Genomic DNA, 21,732 nt, shown 5'->3' on the forward strand with positions numbered 1-21,732 from the left:
AAAACCCAATCCGTCAATATGCACAACCAAATTTTGAGATAACAAAGAACTCGCTCAGTTCTACGCCTATATATCAATTCGTTAGCTGCCTAAGCCTTGTATATCACTATGATGGTTGACTAGTCCTTTGCCAAAGATCAAGGGTACATATGGGCAGAAAGATCAATTTTTGTGAGGCTTTGCAGCAAACCTGGCGATGAGCGATATGTAGAGAGTGCATATGCATCAAACATAGCAGACAAGTGCCAGGCCATTGCTCCAACGGGAGAAACAGGATCTGCAGTATTTTCAGAGGGCTAAAAATCCTCGAGTGCAGAATAGCCTTTGACCATCGCTGCATGCCTTAAGTGCGATTCAATGTGCAGTGTCTTCTTCTCCCTTCTTTATCTTCTGATAGATGAAGGGATGACGCTCGGTGTCCTGATAGATATGCGAGGAAATCAAAGAGGCAGTGTGAAACGTTTGGATGTGAGGAAGGAACCATGGCAGCAAAGAGAGGGGTACCAAATGAAAAGTAAGTACGAGAGAATCAGTTTATCGATTCTAGAGATGGAATGGAGTGTTGGTTGATGGATATGTACGAATTTGTGCAGGATGCAATGGAGATGGAAGCCAAGATGGACCTACCAAGCGACGCAAGAGGAATTGCCAAAAGAAAATCTCAAAGAACGAACAACTGTCTCTAGCAAAAGGATATCCTGGCTCTAGATATCTGCAGGAAGTGATGTAGATTGATATTCGATGCTTGTTGTTGATGCCTGAAGAGCAAGTGCGAAGTTGTCTGATGTTTTGTGTGGAAGGGTAGGAAAGGAAGGTGCAGAGAGGAGAGGAGGAAAGCTTTGGCCTGCACTTATATTGAATATTTTTGGGCACGTGTAGGCCGCTTCGTGCACTCCAAGGCAAGGTTTTACAACATGTCAACACCTAGGCACAGTTTCTAGGAGCAACTGATAATAGAACGTCCCCAAACACTGCTAGCTGAATGCATTATAAAGCCCCCTCAGCTATTTCCCAGCCCTTACACCCTCCAGGCGAAGTAAGTTTGACGCTACCAGTGAAGAATTGGATAGATATTAATTAGGTGTGCATATTAGGTTTTCATAGTATCGTGTAATATCTGACCAGATAGCCTTTCATCAAAATCTTGTGGACCATATCTCTGAATCTACTAGCAGCTTCTTTTAGGTGCAGGAGTAACAATAGACGCACGCACTGAACACTATGTCTTTGACAAAGTGGGACCTGGTTGAATTTCCTCCTGGAACCGTTTGCCTTGTTATTTTAAGCTACATCATTGTTCATAAACAGTCCTGGAGATTGGTATTTAGCTCAACCCACCGGCAGCACCTCCTTGTGCGTTTGATTTCGGTAAATTCGATATCTTCTTGGCTCCCAAGGCTGTAAAATTTTCATCTAAAGATTCACGCTACTTCTAATCATCCAACTCGTCAACTGGCATTTCGACTATTTCGAGATAGATGATCTCTTCCAACCACCCAACTTTTGACCGTTGCCCGCTCCCACCATTTTACGCATAGCCCGAGTGGTAATACAGAGTAGCGATGCTATCAAATAACTAGAGGCGGGTTTGGCTATTTCTCCTCTGTTACATCTTTTTCTTCGAGACGCTATACTTTTCAGTATCCGCTTAGATGTGCATTTACTCTAGAATATTAGAACGCAGCTATCGAACCAAATTGCCAAGCCTCGGCGCCAAGATGCGGAAGAATGAAATCCATAGCTCTATCATCAACCACTCTATCTATCATAGCAACAAGTGAGAATGAATCAAAGACTAGCTTGGGAAACCACTACAATGGGTGCTCTTCTGCATCCAACACAAAAAGCCCATCTTTGCTATGGAGAGGGTCGCAGCTACACGACGCGTGCCAACGAACCATTTGAGCATCTATTTCAGCGGTTCGTGGCGCCATACTCAGAGCGGTCATACTTTTGTAGTTAAAACTACAGAAACTGGCTTTGTATATGGATTTTCTAAATGCTATTCTACTTCATCGGAATTCTCTCTATCACAAGAATACCCCAAAGCCCGGATATTGAATCGGTCAAAGACTTCATTCTTGTTTTCAACCCAATCACTAGAGTCTCGAGAATTTTCCAATATTGATTTTACTTCTTACTAGAAACGATAACGAATTGATCTTCGAAAGAATTGCCTTTTGTCGAAAAAACAGTGTCACACATAATCATCTCAGGATCTAAAGAACCGCACAGAGCAACAGCAAAAAGGAAGCAGAAGCAACATCAAAATATACGCCGGTAGTGTAGATTACTTCCCCAGAGTATACTCACAGATCACAAAGATTCCAAGACATGCATTCAACTACGCTCGAATTCCTTACAATTTGATATTGGTCGGGCGAGCAACCTGAGTATTTAACCAGTTCCTTGTTTCCTTGTTTCTCGTGAGTAGATACACTCTTAAGAGTACAAAATTCCATCAGATTGATTAAGCATTGGTAAGAAAGACGTGAAGGCAGTCATGAACCCTGCCTGCGCTATTATGTTCTATATCTCTGACAATCAACTTGGTTACTTAGGTGCGATACCGACTTCCAATTCTGCCAGCTCTACACATCGTACTTACAACGTACAATTGGTATTATATCAGAGTCAAATAAAAATATAACAATTGAATCTCTATCCAAGTGAAAACGATACCAGTCTATACTCTGAGTTGTGGTAATAGTACCGTGGGCGTGGCCAAGGACTCGCACGACTCTTATATGTGTCGTCAAGGCCGTTACCATTAAAACGAATCCATAGAGAAATCCACGATAAGTCTTTTACTGTCACAAGAACATGTCGAAGACTATACACAATTGTCATCGCAGTAATGGCTCAAGAATATGTTCAGATAGTTCGGTCATATGCTATATCACGAATCAACGAGCAAACAAGGGTCTAATCTAATAGTTAATATGATTTCGTAAAATCGGATTTATTTCACGTCTAAATAGCATATATGGGCTTTACGAGTATGTTATCCTTTGTATATCCTACTAATCAATCCCATGAACTTGGATGTTTTGTTCAATTCCGTTAAACGACGTCAGTTGCAGGGTATCCGAATAAGCCAAACAAGAACGCAGCAAAAAGGCCCTACGACAGCAGTAAATCAACAGCAAGAACAGTCAACCTCCCATAATCCCTAAAATATTCCAGAAATTTCGATCACTAAGAAAGAATGTTACTCTGCAAAGCAATCTCTTGTGTTCCTTTCCCCCGCGCAATATCCGACATCGGGGATTCATCCAGTTCAAAGCTATCTCCGAAATCGCGAAGCAAGACCGAATATCTCCCCCCACGACTATGATTTAGTAATTAGTGAATACGCTGTATGAGTTCAGAAACGGCAACCAGAGAGACATCGTGACTCAAAAAAGAGAGGAATGTTTCCTTGGTTGCCTTGGTGCTGATACCACTTTGCGTGCTTAGTCCCTACGAAAGCGTAATCGAGATTCGCAGCTTGAGTGGGCTAGCAACCAGCTCTAAGATAGTCACGTCAAATTGGAAATCCTTCCAAGCCAAAGACCCTAGCCAAGATAAGAGCATAAAATAAAAAAACTTCTCGGCAACAGGGTATTTATTACATGAGCACATTGCTGCTGATTTCAACCAATTTCAAGCTAAAAAGGATCACACGACTCGAATCTCGGTTCAACGCTCTAGCTGCGCGGATCCCGCATCGTTCTCGTCGCTGTTGGGTTACACCAAGTTGTAGTGTATGTGCAGTTTCTACGCCCTACGAACCCAAGAGTGAGTCTTTTTCTTTTTTGTGAAAAGTTTTCTTTCTCTCTTTTTGGGTATACACCCTTTATAGAGCACCTAGATTCACTACTACACAGTCAGAGATACTGGGTCTAGAAGGCGAATTCATCTCCTAGGGGAATGTGACTGCTCATACGGTTGCATACATGTAGTAGCATTCGTATCAGGTGCGACTACCGTTGCAGAGAGTGAGTAAAAGGACCAGGGCAATCCGTACGGAGTACAAGGCAAATGACATCAACAGAAAATCTGCATGGTATGCCTGAAACGTAAATGCGGTAAAGGGCCTCTCTGGAAAGCCAACCGACTGCCTGTATCAGCCAAGGGGATCTTCTTCCGACAGCGGCATGGCTGCCACTTGTACTCCGTGCTGCAGATTTGCACGCAGGGATGCTCGTCGTAGACTAGAGCCCCGATGCAGAGTCACACCACCTTAGGCCGGATCAAACAGCCAATCGAGCCGTAGTGCGGTTGCGAAGAGTCCAGACTTGAAACGGATTATTAGTCGTAACAGAAATAGCATTCGATTCGATGTTGATGCAGCCGCCGCTTTCCACAGGCCCGTTGCCGCCGGCCGAGAACCAGCTGGATAGGATATTAATATATCGCAGTAGGATTCGGGAAATGGCGGCCTCCGTCCAAGATTCGTTTTTGCCATCTCAGTGGCGGGAGCGATGCTTATGCAGCCAGCTCAAGTGACGGGCCAGCCATCATACGATTCGCCCTGTCCTGCTGCATAATGCTTGGTACCTAGATAGGCATAGCAATTGTGCCTGGCGTCTGCCATGACAGCCGCCGTTGACAGGTTTTAAGTGGAAACGGATTATCAACAGACAACGGCGTCTTTGAAGGTCATCAACATGAGCCAGCACAACGTCAGTCCTATGCGATGTCGTCCCCACTGCTCTGAGCATGACTGGCGAAGCGGGGGTGACTTGGCGATCAAGATGTGGTTCTGAGATGGCGGCAAAAGTGCTTTGTAGGCGTGTGACATTCAAGCGCTGCTCTGTGACAGACTTGACGGGCTGCTTACTTGTACATGTATTCCGGCCTTGGTGGGCTCACGCTAGAGCCGTGCAACTCCCGAGTAGTGGAGTCGCGGCTTGTCGTCACAAGGCCTCTTGGCGGCGCCATAGGCTGGATGCAGAGAAAGCCATCAAGGAGTTCTAAGTGTGCTGTGAACCATTCATTGTCCCTGTGCATTAACGAGCGTCAACGCACGTCCAGCCACCAGATAGAATCCCAGGTCTATATGTTTGATTTGCAGGATGGCATTTTTAACTCGTATTCCCCACAGCCAGTTGAATAAGATTAAGAAAGAAGAAAAAGAAAGTAGTATCTTCGTCTATTAATAATAAATGTTTCATGTAGCTGGGGGCGGCCAAACCGTCGCAATCACCTCGGGCCCTAGCAGAAATCCTCATTCGTCGGTGTAATTGGCTAGGGCGTATATCGTGCCTATGTATGGAGTATTAGTGGTAGTACTCCGTACTGCTTTTTTTTTTTTTTTTTTTTTTTTAATCGTTAAAATGAACCAGGTGAGTCAAGGAGTCCGGGAGTGTGAGAGTGTGAGCAGGGTCTCATGGCGGATAGATTGACATGAAGATTGGCAGCGCCAAGTCAAGCGGCATCAGGCATTGGGCAGCATTTCGAAAAAGTCAGAGCAGATAACCTTGCTGGTTTTTTCCCCAGGCAAAGAGGCCCTAGGAGGACGATGGGATATCCAGCCTACCATTCACGCTGCTACCGATTCATGATGTTCAAAATACCAACGTGATTCGTTCTTTATTATACTGGAAACAATTTGTCCATAGCATTCTCAGTGGTTATTTGTCTTGCCAAGAGAACAGGTACGTACCAATGAAGCTCACACATGCTTGAGACTTGAGCTTGGCTTGAAATATAAGGTATTGATTGCGCTCAGTACGGCCTCTGTGCATGGTACAGTATGCAGCTATTCTGAGCTTTGATAACACACGCGCCGCTTGGTAAGAGAGATTGCGATTCACATGTTGCTTGACTCCTGTTGATCAAAGTACCGTCGCTTTCGTCCAATGTGAAGGGATCCAGAGCAAGCGAGGGCTTCCAAGTCCGTATTTGCGGAGTGCCGCCGAAAGGGGCCTCATTTTGCATCTCCAGGCTGGTTTAATGATTCTTTCTGTACAATTAATGGCCATGGACTTATCGAGCGCCTCTCATTTGATGGAGACCCTTGTCGCATGGATGAAATCTCTTCTCTCTCCGGCTTTAGCAGCTGCTAAAAGAATGGGTCCTTGTACCCTGTAATTTTTAATTTTTTTTTTCCCTTCTCTCGCCGGAGATACTGGTCGGGGCTTTTTATGGTTAGTACCACTACCTGAATGAGCACCTGTAGTAGGAGTACCAGAAGGAGCCTCGTATATCACGGCATGCTATGTAGCTCGTACGAGGATGCATGCACGGCAAGGGAAGAAGGGGAAGAAAAGACTAGAACAACGATGAGCGCCATGCCCTGCCACGTCGATACTTGTATCTTCAAAGATAAGGCAAGGATTGTAGCTGTACAGATACTTTGTTCTGAGTGGTTAAAAAGGGGGGAAATTGATTGCATGGCTCCTCAAGTGCTACTGCCAGGGACGCCGTCTCCCAAACAGGCCTGTTCCCAGCTTGGCTTCTTTGCAGCAGCCTCGTCGAAGCACTCGTCGATTCAAGATAAGTTTGCACAAGTGCGGGCATCGCAAACGCAGCCGCAGTCCGTCTCAAGCCAATTTCGTGCTGCCCCTCCACATCACACACTAAAGTGGGCGTCACATGGCCGATGACAACAACGTGGTGGTGCAGCTAAGCTCTGGCTAGCTGCCAGCTCCAGATGGAATATGAGGACGAGGCGGCCGCGATTGGTGGCGTGCTGCGAATGGCTGCTCACTCTGGGACGCATGACGACTCACACCATGGCCAACAGTCTGCTTTAGCGATGACTTGTTCAACGGCCTTTGCCCCACGGGCAGTACTCCGTATGTACGTGTATATAATACTTGTAGAAACCAATCTCGCCGACGAGGAGGGGCGCACCATGAGTGGAATCAAATGGAGTGATGTGAAAGCATTTGCTTTTAGGTTAAAGCCAGGGCCCCCCCTCGATACCTTGCACTTTGCAGCGTGGGCGCATATGCATGGACATGGGGCACACAGTAGCAGTACATGAAGGGGCCACAACGCGCCACTCTTGTGCAGCCAAGTGCCATCTCGGTACTTGGTTCTAAGAGGAGCCTTTGGTTGGTTCCCTGGCAAGGCAAATGCTGCTTCATCCCAAACGGAGTATCCAGTAGTAGTGTAGTGTAATAGTGCAGCCCATACTTGTCGCAGCACCATCGTGTCTCAGCGCAAAGTGGCCAGTTGCAGAGGTGGTGCATGCAATCACGGCTTCAGCTGCTGCTTCTTCTTCTCTCGCTCGTTCGCTCGCAGGCACTCGCCGCAGTGGTTTGCATGGTGCATATGTAGGGAGCCACAAACACGGGAGAGGGGAGCAAGTGACTGGAGGAGGCCATCATGACGTTCTTCTGCAGCCGGCTCGCTGCATCGACAACCCGGGAACCTGAAGGCGAGGCAAGCAGCACCAGAATCGAGATGGCTGCCGGCCGTTCGTCCCACATGCTCCATGCAGCCCAGCATTCTTATGGGTGGCTATTATTGACACCACATGTCCGTATTAATATTCCACTGCTGGCCAGCGTCCTGTATGGCTTGACCTCCCTCCAATAGAGGCTGCGCTGGAGTTTCACCGCCACTCATCAGGGCGGCTTTCTTGTTGCAGGAGAATCAGGAGGCCAAAGATGTGCCCCCCTTTCATTGCTCGATGGGCGCTCACTCAAACAACAGCCTCTTGTTTCCCCCCTGGCCACCCCTGCCCTGTTTATGTTGCTTGCATCTTCTGCGACGTCGTGTGCTAGCAGCTGTAATCTGTAGTAGTGCCACTACTGCTGCCACCGCGAGCAATACAAAGTCCCGTACCTCGTACAACGAGTGCGGTAGCAGATTCATTGCGATCCACCGCAAAATTCGATTCTATTTTCTGCAGTTCGTGCCATGCCCAGGGACAAGCCTGGCGCACTAGCAGCCTCGAGGAGCTTTCTGGCGGACACAATAAACCGTAAACTGGCGAGCGATCGACAAGGCAGTTGGGCGCATTGTTGCTCGTGACAGACTGCCGCGAATTAGCCGGCGCGGCGTAACAGTGCCGCCACTGTGCCATCGCATGTACTCCGTATAAACCATTGATTAATATGAAATGGCTGGATGACGGGCTGCTCTCATTGTCTGAATAGGGGAGACCGAGGATAAGACTGACTGCCCTCGAATTGATTGTTTCTCCTGCCTGATTTTCGTTTTCGCCGAGAGCACGGCGTGTAGATCATCTTTTGCTTAATTACGCGTAACAGCGCAGCGACCTGAATTCCGTCTTCTGGAGAATTGCCAATACCACTCTATACCGCGAGGCGACATTTGATTCCTGGCCGCTATCAAGGGATAATGAAAGCACATCAATGCGTGCTGGGTCGTAATATTACAAGCAAAACTAAGTATAGTTTCAGCCTCCGAGAGAAGGCGTCAGAAAAGGGGGGCGTTGTTCAGACGGCCGCTGTGAACTACTTGTACACGCAGCTTTGCGTGTGGCTATCCTTTTGTTGGTAGGAGATGCAATGCTAGTACGAAGTAGTATGTAATAGTATTACAGCTGCTTCGTGCTACTGCTGCTAGGCCATCATCGCATGGACTCGTTCTTCCTATCTATGCTGCTTCTACCGCTATACGGACTGGTGGCAGATGCTCAGCTGCACGCAGGCGAAGATGGATCGTGGGGCAAGGCAAGATAATCTTAGATGGTTCACGGTGATCCATGTCGAGCAAGCTTTGGGCCTTCTACGCGCATTCTCGAGTCAGCCACCATTCACCCAAGCACAGCGGTAGGCTCGTACCTTCTCTCGCCAGCTTATCAGCAGCCATGGCCTAGACGGGACAAAGGAGAAGGGCTGTTTAAAATGAGAAGTGGAGGCTGGGAGTCATTCAACGGAGTGACATATCAAACGGTGCAAATCCATCACATTCCGCACTGTCCGAAAGTACCAGGCCCAGGCTAAGCCCGCTGCTAGCCCTGGTGGCTGCCGAACATTTCTGTCCGCCACTAGCGCAGGCCGGTGGACGGGTCTGCAATTTCAGGCCCACTCGCTTAAAGCCTGCACAGACCAGACGCCGGGCCCACAGCGCCCCCGGCAACCCAAAAGAGCGCCAGAGCTCCAGGTCTCAGGGCATTCACTGCTGCATCGAGCGCTAGCGGGCTGTCGAACAGTGGGCTGGCAGCGAGCTCTCCCGCCGTGGCGTCACTGGCCACGATATCTGCTGTCCCTGTGCCGTACTGTATACCTTACCCGTGCCTGTACCAAGTGCTGCTCTATCGCCTCAGGTCTCCTTCGCCAGCTGGCCACTCAGACGCAGGGTTGCTTGCTGGTCACACAATTTTGGACGATTCCCCCTAGCCTTCCTCGCGCTCATCAGGCAAATAAGTAGCCCTGCCACCCCCTTCTGCTGCCACTTCTCTCCTCCTCCTACTTTCTTCACACACGCTTGACCAGCGCCCATTTTCATACACATCCGAAGGCTTTTTTTCTGGATCCTTCTTTTTTAATAATACCCTTTGTTTGTTTCGCGCTTTAAGATACCCAAAACTCTCTTTTTTCTATCCAGAATGGCTGAGGAAACCAAGCCCGTTGACGTCGCCGCCCCGGTGGCTGAGGAGGTCGCTGCTCCTGCTCCCGCCGTTGTCGCTGAGGAGACCCCCGCTGTCGAGACCGCAGCTCCTGTTGCTGAGGACAAGCCTGCTGCTGAGGAGACGAAGCCCGCTGAGACTGAGGAGGCTGCTGCTGAGGCCCCCAAGGAAGAGGAGAAGAAGGAGGAGGAGCCCGCCAAGCCCATTGAGGAGGGCTTCCTGGGACACAAGGCTCAGGGCGCCAGCTTCCCCAAGTGAGTATAGAGCATTCATATCATGACTTGCGACATTCGAGAGCAATAGAAGCTAACCACTATCATCTCAGAAACCTGATTGCCAGCAAGGCTTTCTTCTACTTCGGCTCCGAGTCCGTCGAGGCTGATCTCCTCGCCGCCTACAAGAGGGCTGAGAAGCACGCTGAGGTTGCCCAGCACAACATTGCCTGGGCTGCTCACACTGGTAAGGGTCTTCTTTTCATTGGTGACAAGAAGGCCCCCCACGGCATCATCAACCTAGTAAGCAATCTTCGCAAAATCATTGAATATATGTGTCGATAGCTGACTCTAGAATCTATAGGCTGATGCCACTGAGCCCGAGAACGATGGCTCCAACAAGTTCCACTTCACTGCCAAGGGCAACAAGCACAGCTTCAAGGCTATCTCTGCTGCTGAGCGTGACAACTGGGTCGCCCAACTGAAGGAGAAGATTACTGAGGCCAAGGAGCTTGCCGCCGCTGTCACCGAGTCTGAGGTTTACAAGCAGACCATTGAGAGCTTCAAGCCCGCTCCCCCTGCTCCCAAGGAGGAGAAGAAGGAGGAGGCCAAGACTGAGGAGGCTGCCCCTGCTGAGGAGGCTGCCAAGACCGAGGAGACTCCCGCCACCGAGGAGGCTGCTAAGGAGGAGCCCGCCAAGGAGGAGCTCAAGGTCAAGGAGAACGAGCGCCGCTCTGCTAGCCGCAAGCGCACTTCTTTCTTCGGCTTCGGCAAGAAGGAGGAGAAGAAGGAGGAGACCAAGGCTGAGGAGACCCCCGCTACTGAGACTCCCGCCGTCGTTGAGCCCGTCCCCGAGGTTGAGGCCGCCGTCGAGGAGGCCCCCGCTGCCGAGCCCGCCGCCGAGGGTGAGGCCAAGGCCAGCGAGGAGCTCCAGCCTGAGTCCCCCAAGGAGAAGCCCGCTGTCAACAAGCGCACCAGCTTCTTCGGCAACGTCTTCTCTAAGAAGGAGAAGAAGGCTGCTGAGGCCAAGCCCGAGATTGAGTCTCCCAAGGAGGAGGAGGTCCCCGCCGCTGAGACTGCTCCTGTCATCCCCCCCGTTGAGGCCACTACCCCCTTGGCCGTTGACGTCGTCAGCCCTGCCACCGTCCCTACTGAGACCACTGAGGCTCCTGTGACCAACGGTGATGCCAAGAAGGAGAAGGAGAAGCGCAAGTCTTCCCTCCCCTTCAACTTTGGCAAGCGCGACAAGTCCCCCGGCCCTGCTGCCGAGGGTGACGAGAAGAAGGGCGCGTTCTCCAAGCTCCGTGCTACCATCAAGGGCAAGGGAGCCGCCAAGTCTGACGAGAAGCCTATTGAGGAGGCCAAGGAGGAGGAGGCCATCAAGGAGGAGGAGACCCCCGCCACCGAGGAGGCTGCCAAGACTGAGGAGACTCCCGCCACCGAGGAGGCTGCTAAGGAGGAGGAGGCCCCCAAGCCTGAGGAGTCCGAGGCTGAGAACAAGCCCGAGGACATCACCACCGCTACCCCCGCCGTCACTGCGGCCGCTTAAAGAGCTCGCTAACAGTGAGTGTTTTTACGGCTTTAAACACTTTGCAAAACTTTCCTTGATATAATTGTTGCGAAAAGAAAACACGCATGAGAGGACTGGGAATGGAAGGATCTGCATTTCTTCAAGATACCAAGATACCCTGTCGAGACTGCTTTCACTGATACCACTTTTCATTTTGTTTTTGCACGTCGATGGACGAGAATTCACTATTAAAAAACTTGAAACAAAAATTCATGTTGCTAGTATACAGCATTCGCGTTCTGCTTTGTTCGATACCCGAGAGGAAGAGATAATTAATACCTAATATACAAATGATGTTTGTTGAGATTATTCGTTTACAATTTGCAAAGTGAAGTCAATTGATTTCTCTTATCCCATATATGGACATCGAATGGTGTAGCGCTAATATTTTCTTTGCCATACTGAGCATTTCAGCCTTGTGGACTAGTATAATACACTATATGCTCTTTTTTAGCCTACGAAACTCAAGGCCGATCAATGAGTGGATACTGAAGCGAAAATTTTGTAACATTTTGCAGCTTTCTCTTTACTTTCCTGAAGAGCAGTGAAAAAATAGAGATGTGATGATGCTAAGCTCACCAATGACTCGATGCCTTTTGAACTAAAAACCCGCCGGACTCTTAAAATCCACCACTCTTTTTGGCCCAAGCTACGCAAGCTTTTTCTGCTTTAACTGAAACGGAGAATCACGGTATTCGGAGATTTTGACGTGACGTTACTTTGGCTGCCGTGGCGAAACAACGGCATGTCCGAGAAGGAGAAACTTGTTATAAAAAAATGGATTGCTGAGCAAGTGGAGGTCTAGCTGAAAAGAGGAGGTGGTTTGAGGTGTTGGTGCTATTGTTAGTGGCTAGTTGATTCTTTTGTGTTATACAGGACAATATTTAGTCCAAAAGTCGTTTTACATTTAACCAAGTAGATAAAAAGAATGTAGTCTAATTAGCAGTAACTGAGCTCCTTTTTACAATGAAGAAGACAGAGACTGTGTATATCCTTTCATTCTTGATGATACCGAGCTCTCTTGCCTAGATAAAACTCATCCTCTTCTAAACTAGAGACTGATCGCTTCTGTATTTGAACCACCTCGCGATTCTTCACATCTAGGTTGCGTATACGGAGAAGAAAAAACTTGGTATATGCAGCAGCAGTGGCTGCTGCATACTTGTGCCACTCGTCATTCTTGTGCGAGTCTGCATAATCGCATATTCCTCGAATAACCAAGCAGTTTCCAGTCGCCATAACGCCAGCGCCTTCCATCTCAAAGCATAAAACTTTCATTTCAGTACCAATGCGGTCTCGAGTCACTGCATCTTTTATAACCTGGTTTCCAGAGGCGATAAGGCCGTAATGAATATGTGGTCCTGGGGGCCGAGATTTCTTGGGAACATGAGGACCCTTGCAGTTTTCACAAGTCTTTTGTCTGTGTTTGTGTTTGGAATTAACTTGAAACAACTTGTCACGGTCATCTCCAGGGCTTTGATATTCAGGCCGCACGCTCACAATATGGTTTATGTGTTCTTCCAAGGCGTCGTGAGTAAGGCTTGGATCTGATTGCACCGAACTGATTGCGGTCAGCAACAATCTAGCGGGACGTTGTGGGAATCCTGTGCTCTTTATCTTGGAGCCTTTTTGTGTCACTTTGCCCATATCGTGTTGAATGACACCAGTGCTGACCACAACATCGCCCAGTCGAATATCATGCTCTTCTGAAGGTATTCCTCCACCAATTCCAACGACGAAATACCATTTCACGGCAGGGAAGCTTTTCTCGATATCTGAGGCGACTTTGGAAGCAGCATTCGTGCCATAGTCTCCGGATGGTAGACAAGCGGCGACTACACTATAAATTCCCAGGCGGCCGAGAGCGTAGGTATTGGTGTCACTCTCGTGAAGTGGTAAATCTTGATGAGTATCGTCGAACAAGGCGCGGACGGCCATCAACTCCTCAGGCAAGGCGCAAATGATTGCGATCTTATAATGCTCGTGCCTAAGAAAATTAATGGTCTGTCCAGCATGTTGTGACTCAGGGATGATGGATGAACGAAGGCTCAGCCCAATTCCGCTGTCTGCAGAGTTATCATCATCCGATTCTTCATCTAACAATGGAAGTTCCCCTTTTCTAGGATCTCCAAAGTCGTTCCATATCCATCCTATGCTCGCACTATGACCAAATACCACAGCGCCACTGACTGCTAGCGACAAGAGCGTGTTTTGAGGGAAGGGTTGGCTTATATGTAAGGGCCATATAGAATGGGCTCGATCGCAATGTGTCTCTGCATGGCAACATCTTATATTTGACGCTGTTTTAAGCGGAAGCCAGGCGAGTGAATTCGTTAACCGTGGGGGGGTTGCTCTTGGATTTCCCATGCGATCCATAATCGTGTTTAGATCCTTTGCGCTCGCAGCGAGGTAATATTTGTTTGATGGTAGAATCTTCCAGTGACTGCATGTAGAATTTTCTGCAACCGGGTCAATGAGATTGCCAAAGTCTCTACCAAATAGAAAGACAGCCTCGATAGCCCGTGTAAAATCCACCCATCCTTTACCAACTGTTTTTAATTTTGCGAGGCGTGGGTAGGTGGGATCTTCATTTGTTGCAATGTCTTTAAAATCCCACCCCTCAGGGTCTTTTCGAGGAGCAGATTTGAGATTCTCTCCTCTTGCACCAGCTATTCTTTGATGATAGTCAATAGTCTTTTCAAGAGCCTCAAATAAATCATTAACACGGTCGCGGACCCGGAATTTGATCTTTGCGCCTGATTCATCCTGTTCGCATTCTTCATAAAGCTCCATATCGAGATTTGCAGAATTTAACAAAACTTCCATCGCCGCAGAGACGGTGTAAGGATTACCAGCTTCTTCAAGCATCTCTGATTTGAGTAGAAATTTAAATGAAAAATCGTCGTTCTTATTGATCTCGAGAGATGCGCGGAGAAGATGGAGTAGTGCATTTACTCCGTTCACCAACCATCCACGTTTGCATCCAACGTCCCAAAGCACCATATACTTCTTAGAAAGGAAATCCAACTTCACTCTGTAAGGATCCCTGACAATCCATGGTGATAAATCTCTCTTTCCGACAGCCGCTTCGTGATTAGATTTGATTAATCGACCCTTCGATATTGAGATGCCTTCCAATTTACAGCTCTCATGAAGGCCTCGTAACCAGGATCGTTCAATGTTATAATTTGCATCGGCAGACCCTGAAAAAAATGTTATCACGGGCAAACAAATCGCAAAATTAGAAGAGAATCCTTACCAACAAGATATCTTATATTTGAAGACCACCCAAGGATATGGCGACTTGTTTCCAAGTCATGCAGATTGATATCGTCAGCATGGATATCCTTCCCGTCAAGATATGAGACGCGATCTCCATTCTTCTTGCAGAGCAAGTGCCAAAGCAAGATATTGTCGGAATGCCGGGTTGGTACCAGCATTGCTGAAAACCCCTTTATAAATATCTTGTTGTGAAAGTTATTTATATAATGGGTTCCTGCTAGGTTAGCCATTGTGTCTAGGCTTATTTCAAGCCCCATGTCAGACATTGGTCTCCGCGGGATGTGGTAGCCCTTGACAATCACTGGATTTCGGAAGAGCTGGTGCCAGCATTGACCATTCAATATCTCGCCAGTGTTATCAACCACATCGAGGTTGAAACTAATGTTGCAAAAAAATGTTGGAGGCTGTCCTTCAGTTATCCCACTGGTTGAATTCGTCCCCATCCCGCTCACAAAAGCACCGACGACAGTGACGCCAGTTTCATAGGGGGATGAGCGAAGGGCTGAGCCAAGCCAAGCAAGTTGTTCTCCGATGTCTGCTATAGATTCTGCTGTCCCAATGACTTCAAGTTTAAATTTTGATCCTTGAGACCATGCAATCAGCTGGGTTTTATCAGGAAGACTGCCTTGAGACAAGTTTAGCATCCACAGCCACAAGCTTAGAAATTTGATCACATACATGAAAATGGCATATTATTAGTATCACACATCACTCGCTTCACCACATGTAGAAGATGAATGCCAGATGACGGCCATGTCTGGTTAAGATATTGTGTAGTTGTTGCCGCTTGGGCATCGATTTTCGATCCAGTAATTGTAATAGCTCGTTCCACTGCTCTCTCCGGACTTTCTACGTATTCTTGTTCTTGCAAAAACGACCCTGGATCCCAATCGGCGGTAAAGGTTAAAATATGTCTTTCCGGTGCTTCTCTTCTGCTGACCCTCTGGGGTCTGGGTAGATAGCCTAAAATTGTTTCTCTGATATTGGTCTGTATATTTCCGGGCATGCCCATATACAGCTCTTTCTGGATACTCTGTAATAGCCATTCATACGCTGGGTGCTTCGATATGAAGTCTCTGTAAGCGGAAAGCTCTGGCAGAGAGTCGATGGCCCGATCTGCTTCGTCAAGATCATCATAATGGTTATCATCCATGACATCATCCGGTTTCTCATTAGGAGCGGTGTTGGGATCTTCCAAGATATCTATATCCAGATGCCAGTTGCTGATGGGATCAAAACGGAGAAAGTCGGAACGGACTCTAGTTTCCGTAATATAATTATCTCTCATGACATTGGCAATTTCGCTATATATTGATATAATTAGCACTCTGGCAGCAGCAGCTGAGAGAGTATACATGCCCACTAACCTTTTGTACCTTCGCACAAATACCATCACATCGCGACAGATCAGCGCTGAATCACTCGAACCCACCTTTATAGCAAACCTCTTGAGATGTCGAGGGAGGGCTTCGCAGATCCTGTCTAGGCTTTCCTCATCTGGTCTCTCCGTTAAAGCTTTGTTTAGTAGGTCATCCGCAAGTACAGAGATATATGCATCCTTTTTCGACGGTGGAATGTTAGGACCTGCTGTGTATATTGAGCTAGTATCATCCATGTATTGATCCTCATTGTCTGAGATATTTGTGTGGTTGGTATCGGGCCCTCTAGAGCGAAGCTGCTGATTTCCTTTCATTTCTGTATTCTGAACAGACCCTTTGTAATCATGAGTTGGTAGTGATGCATAACCAGAGTCTGTGATTGATGCTAAAATCTCTGTATGTCCAGCATCGGCACCGTAGTTAAAGAGCGATTTCTGCGTAGTGATTTCATTGACAGCATGGCTCTTATCTGCTTTATCAGCAGGCATCATGATAGTATTGGTCGTGTTGTTATGATTCACATCCCCATCGAATCCAGGAGTGGTCGGCTGTGACGCTCGGAGACTTTGAGTAATGCTGGAGATGTTCATGCTAAGCTGTGGTCGCTGCTGTTGACCGAATAGCTGCCGAGTCTGGTCCATCTTCTGATTGCCCATGTCCATGGCACTGATTGCCTTATCCATCTCCACATCTGCAACGACATCTATGCTATCACTCAAATTGTTGCTTATGGAAGTGGGCATTTGCAGCACAGAAGTATCAACTCGCTGAGGTCCATCCAACTGGAGTCCAGTACCACTGATCAAGCGCTGCTGTCCCAGTTGCTGAGGACCTTGGTCAGGCCCTGGGGTTGCCCTCAGGGGTATATTCGGTGATCCTTGAATGCCCAGCTGGCCGTACTGATTGAAAGCACTGTTCCTCGTAGCAGAGGGGCTGGCCTGTGTGTGGGCCTCCTCATAGTGCCGCAACAGGTCATGCAAGTTGGGCAGAATATTACCACAGCATGTGAAGTCACGCATGAAACTAGCCTCGAGCTTCGATAGATAAGAGGAAGAGTGGAACGATGAAGGCGCGTGGGTCACAGTGGCTGATTTGTTAGACCGTATTTCTTCCCTCGATCGCATTGAAGACGGAGTAGGTGGTTCAATTTTTAGAAACAGTTCAGTCTTTTCATCACTCTCAGCTTCTTGAGAAAGTCCAAGATCGATTCCAGGGCTCTCGTAATCTTCACTGTTAGCAGCGTTCATAGCACTCTGCCCACTTAACCTACCCATCTGAGACATCCGTTGTATTTGAGCCTGCATCCCTGGAGCCGTGTGGCGTGTCTGAATATTTTGCAATTTCTGTAACTGCTGAGCATATTGCTCAGCCCACTGTTGCTGCTGTTGCTGCTGTGAATTGTGTCCGTCATTCTGCTGTTGCTGCTGTAGATTGTGCCCGTTATTCTGTTGTTGTTGCTGCTGCTGCTGCTGCTGCTGCTGCTGCTGCGCCAGCATTTGACGTTGCATCATTTGTATCATCTGCGCTTGTTGTGGAGACATGGTTTGGTGTTGTCCAGTAATGTCTGTATTACTAGTTATCATCGGCTCGTCCATCTGAGAGTTCCGGGCCATTATGCTGGGATTAGGTCTCGTTTGAGTTATGTGAGGAGTTGCAACCATTGCAGGTCGATTAAGAGGAGTAGCATGAGACATATCTGGCGTTGTATGCCGAATCCGTGGTGTACTGGACGGATGGCTCTGCTGGTTGTTTCCAGAAGACATATTATGTGCCATAGGAACCGGCATCCGAGGACCAGGAGAACCACTGTTGGTAAACGTGGGCATATGCAGACTACTCGTAGCTGAGGTATGGCCGTTAGTGGTGTTAAGTGATGCCATCATAGCCTTTACCAGATAGAATACCTGTTGGTGGACCTTCTGTCACCTCCCCAAAAACTTCAGCCCGCGGCTTGGACAGGTTTTTAATCATGCCTTCTATAGTGCCATTATGGGCATCTTCCACGAATCGCCTATAGAGTATCAGTCCTCATTGATGGTAAAGGAAAACTCGGTAGCAATTCAAACCATATAGTATCACATCCTTTAGCATCCTCGAAGCTGAGACTCATATTTAATCCACTTTCACGTTCTTGCCATAAAATTAAAGTGTCTGGTTTGAGCTCGATTAGTATGACATGACTGATCATGCGACCGACAACTCATCAAACCTTTTTGCCTTTGATATTCATCCTCCTTTTGAATTTTTGTATTCAGGAGAAAATTATCTAGGTCGTCCTCAGCCAGGACGAGTATGCGAGGGTTCTCGGGTTCATCTTCAGACTGTGAGACGCGAATGATTCCGTCAGCCTTCGCCTTTATATATACCAACTGCGTATTTTAAATACCCAAGTTACTCAAATAGCATAAAAAAATGATGTTATACATACACGCGTGAATGTTGTCAGGCAAAAGCCTGTTCCGCGACGGAACCAGTCATTGTTGCGCAGCTCGTATACCGTAACGCGCACCCTGTCCGCCCTTGGTGACGGATACAGTACATGCTGCACCATCATGCCAGTTCAGAGTCTACCTCTGTGTCGGATTCCCCAATATGCGGTCAATTCTAGGGCAATTTTAAGGTGTTGGTGAAGTGACTTTCATATACGAGGCTCTCGTAGCGCCACACCCGATCCCAACAGGTCAGTATTCTTTCCTATCTTAAGATTATTGCCCCATTAGAGCCCATGTGCACAAGACCCAATAATATAAACCAGATAATTTCAATAGTCATGAGTTATTGCGCAACTACTTACTTATTTACAAATGCTTCGTAAATCTTAGCCGTGAATATTTAACGCGAAAAGTACGCGGGGGAAAAGGCCTGGGCTATTGCACAGCCTGATTTGTACAGCCCGATTCTTCAGCTGTATACAAGGAGCCTTTTGGGATTAACTTAAGACCGAGGAGCCAATAGAAGGAATTAAGCTGAGGCTATTTACTTACACGAATTACATATTACGGATTTAAATTTTAAGCAAGCTTAATACAAATATATTGTTACAATCATACCCATGTGCTCATATACTATTTATTTTGTGCTTCATAATGCAATGCTTCATAACGCAATATATACGAGAAGCATTTCATTTTCATATTAGATTTGGTTCAAGACAAACAATGACCTTTTTAGATAAAGAAATAAGTCGAAGAGCATCTGTAAATGTATTTTTAAATATAAGAATGAAGTTCCGGTCGCTCCACTATTTACGCTTATTTATGGAGTGTCCATGACTAGAACCGAAATACGCTGCTATCGCTTGCAGAGAAAGTCTGGTCCATATCCATTCACCTAAAGATTGCCAGAACGCTCCAGATCCAGTTGGCTGGCGTAGGGCACAAGTTGGTATAAGGGAGATCTGAACCCAACCCCGCTTACTGCCCAATTCCGCCCTTTGGTTTTAAACCTCGACTATTCCCTTACTAGATTCGAAACCCTCCCTGGGGAATGCGCTTTCTAAGTTGAATGGATAATAGTACAAGTGATCTCGACTTTGCCAAAGATGCTCTCTGTCGGGTGTCGATTATTGCAGCCGAATTTGGGTTGCGTAACAAAATGTACATCGCAGGACACCTAGCTGGGGAACTGTTCCTTGCATACAGTGTACTTGATATCGCTGATGCTACCCAACTTCCACGGCTCCAAAGGCGCCTTCCAAAGCTCATCAGAGACCTTGAACGTGTTTGTGCGGTAAAACTAATTCAATAGCCCACAATAATTGCTGCGAAACATGTACAGAGAGACTGATGGTTCCCTTAACAGTGGCCCTTTGCAATAGATTCTCAATGTTCAATCCTCCACTCCATCGTCTCAGAAGGAACGAGCTGGGTGAAGCGGAAAGCTGAGAAACGAACTGAAAAAGGAATTTCGAAATTCCTAACCGACTCCAGATGTGTTTCTCAGTATTTGAAACTACTCAGAAAATTCTCGAGCTTGCGCTTCAAAGAACTATTGTTCGATACAGAAGAATGTCTAAGACATGTCAACACCAGCCTGTATTCTATTCTCAAGGAGCATTCGCAATGCGTATGCAAGGTTGGCTATTGGCCTGAACCGGCTGAGAAAATCCATCATGGAAGGCTTCGGCTAAGAGGCGATGATGTTAAGACGGACGATTGCGTGACGTTTGACCTACTCATTTCAGCTTCCCCTGACTCTTATGACTACTGGCAGGATCTGCAGTTGATAGTGCCAATGTAGGGTGAAAAAATATTAACCTATGGAACATGCAAAATGCTGACTTGTTTTGTATATAGGAATAATAAAAGAAAAAGGAGCAGATACGCTGAAGACCCCGCCACTGGAACATCAAGTCCACAACGATCAGAACGGAAAAGGGTCATTCTACCCGGCTCCCTCTGTGAGATTGTCAGAGCTAAGCTTCACAGCCGCATCTGCTGTCATGTCCAAGACTCGACTCTCTATCAGTTACACGAGGGCTTTCCTATAACCCAAGGTGCAAATCCTGGCCCCAGTACGTCTCTCAGGGAGATTTTAAAGACCCATAGGCTCTCCAACAAGATGAAGCTCGTCTTAGCTTATATTATTGCCCGATCATTTTGGCAGTACTACGACTCGCCATGGATGAACACAAAGTGGTCCAGTGACACAATTCACTTCCTCCCCGAGCAGAATGTTGAAGATAACGGCATTGACAATAGGGAACAACCCGTCTTCTTTGCATATAAGCCTTACTTCGTTATCAAATTTTCTGATAATAGCGACGGATTTATGGAATACTGTGATGAACCTTCTATCATTTATCGATATCCTAGGGTTCTTTCTCTATGCATCATCTTGCTGGGTATTGGTCGAGGCCAGAGCCTGTCGGTTGAAGAAACCGGTCAGATAGGCGCCGATCTTAACAAGAACTGGAATCTCACACAACGGCTTGTTGGGCAACCCAAATCATATGGCGAATTTGATTACCCATCATATCACGAGATTATCACCAACCTCTTAGATAGGAAACCATTCGACAACTGTGCCGTATCTAAGAACAAATCCAAGGATGTCGACGTTGCTAAGAGAAAGGCTCGTATCTATGAAGTCGCTGTGGCTCCATTAAAAGATTTACTTAAGGGGCTTAATTTTGCAGACGATATGTACAAACTCGATCCAATAAATTCAATAGGCCATGATTTAATACCCAACGTACCCGTTCCCCAAATGGCACAGGATATTTATGGCAACAGGGGCGAATCCGCGCGGGGGCGAGACGACTCAATAAACCAACTTCCTGATGGCCAGCGCGGCGTTACGGGCAATGAATTCGGCAGCGACACCATAATTTTTCAGGGTGATATTTATTGCACAATTTTTTAAACATTTATTACACATTTTTTTCACTACTCACCCGACGGACAATAGTGCTGGCTAGAGAATTTGCGACCATTCAGTTTCGCCATATTAGAACGCTTGGCTAAGCATTTAGTTCTACAGTGTTTTTTTCCTCTGCTACTACTGCAAATAGTTTATCTATTAGTTTAACTCCCTTCTTTGAAGATTCGGTGGCTTCGCTCGAGGTTTATTTAGTTATAGTCTGTATCATGCTTGTGGTTGCAGCTGTGGATATAAATATACTAGGCCTATGAAAAATGAAGATCGTATATTACTAGTTATAGAGCATCAAGATTCGATCACTCCACTATTTAACCTTATTTGTAGTAGGCCGATATCTTCTACACGTACCTATGTATGGAGTAGACAAACCAT

At 47.1% G+C, this 21,732-nt stretch overlaps 6 protein-coding genes across 6 annotated transcripts; 2 read left to right on the forward strand and 4 right to left on the reverse strand.

Moving 5' to 3' along the window:
- Nucleotides 1–22: 22 nt before the first annotated feature.
- GGI43DRAFT_287322 (uncharacterized protein) lies at nucleotides 23–450 on the reverse strand. The gene has a single exon (XM_083201318.1). It carries the CDS (start codon nucleotides 338–340, stop codon nucleotides 107–109), a length of 234 nt encoding a protein of 77 aa, XP_083063243.1. The 5' UTR covers nucleotides 341–450; the 3' UTR covers nucleotides 23–106.
- A 6,193-nt stretch (nucleotides 451–6,643) lies between these two features.
- On the reverse strand, nucleotides 6,644–7,430 carry GGI43DRAFT_287329 (uncharacterized protein). The gene has a single exon (XM_083201319.1). The coding sequence runs from the start codon at nucleotides 7,141–7,143 to the stop codon at nucleotides 6,694–6,696; it is 450 nt and encodes a 149-aa protein (XP_083063244.1). The 5' UTR covers nucleotides 7,144–7,430; the 3' UTR covers nucleotides 6,644–6,693.
- Nucleotides 7,431–9,425: 1,995 nt separating this feature from the next.
- On the forward strand, nucleotides 9,426–11,646 carry GGI43DRAFT_287417 (Pleckstrin homology domain-containing protein). Its single transcript, XM_083201321.1, has 3 exons — nucleotides 9,426–9,789; nucleotides 9,861–10,050; nucleotides 10,112–11,646. Exons 1-3 carry the CDS (start codon nucleotides 9,515–9,517, stop codon nucleotides 11,294–11,296), a joined length of 1,650 nt encoding a protein of 549 aa, XP_083063245.1. The 5' UTR covers nucleotides 9,426–9,514; the 3' UTR covers nucleotides 11,297–11,646.
- A 443-nt stretch (nucleotides 11,647–12,089) lies between these two features.
- Nucleotides 12,090–17,542, reverse strand: GGI43DRAFT_287411 (uncharacterized protein). Its single transcript, XM_083201320.1, has 5 exons — nucleotides 17,249–17,542; nucleotides 15,967–17,193; nucleotides 15,278–15,903; nucleotides 14,577–15,224; nucleotides 12,090–14,520 (listed from the first exon to the last, which is right to left on the reverse strand). The coding sequence occupies exons 2-5, from the start codon at nucleotides 17,100–17,102 to the stop codon at nucleotides 12,314–12,316; spliced, it is 4,617 nt and encodes a 1,538-aa protein (XP_083063246.1). The 5' UTR covers nucleotides 17,103–17,193; nucleotides 17,249–17,542; the 3' UTR covers nucleotides 12,090–12,313.
- A 391-nt stretch (nucleotides 17,543–17,933) lies between these two features.
- Nucleotides 17,934–18,826, reverse strand: GGI43DRAFT_287451 (uncharacterized protein). The gene is made up of 3 exons (XM_083201322.1): nucleotides 18,407–18,826; nucleotides 18,188–18,299; nucleotides 17,934–18,129 (listed from the first exon to the last, which is right to left on the reverse strand). The coding sequence occupies exons 1-3, from the start codon at nucleotides 18,530–18,532 to the stop codon at nucleotides 17,990–17,992; spliced, it is 378 nt and encodes a 125-aa protein (XP_083063247.1). The 5' UTR covers nucleotides 18,533–18,826; the 3' UTR covers nucleotides 17,934–17,989.
- A 442-nt stretch (nucleotides 18,827–19,268) lies between these two features.
- On the forward strand, nucleotides 19,269–21,664 carry GGI43DRAFT_397898 (uncharacterized protein). The gene is made up of 3 exons (XM_083205165.1): nucleotides 19,269–19,707; nucleotides 19,780–20,213; nucleotides 20,274–21,664. The coding sequence occupies exons 1-3, from the start codon at nucleotides 19,483–19,485 to the stop codon at nucleotides 21,340–21,342; spliced, it is 1,728 nt and encodes a 575-aa protein (XP_083063248.1). The 5' UTR covers nucleotides 19,269–19,482; the 3' UTR covers nucleotides 21,343–21,664.
- The last annotated feature ends 68 nt before the right edge of the window (nucleotides 21,665–21,732 follow it).

This window comes from Trichoderma evansii (genome assembly GCF_050947405.1).
Source record: "Trichoderma evansii strain SZMC 28006 chromosome Unknown GGI43scaffold_4, whole genome shotgun sequence".
Classification (NCBI taxonomy): Eukaryota; Fungi; Ascomycota; class Sordariomycetes; order Hypocreales; family Hypocreaceae; genus Trichoderma; species Trichoderma evansii.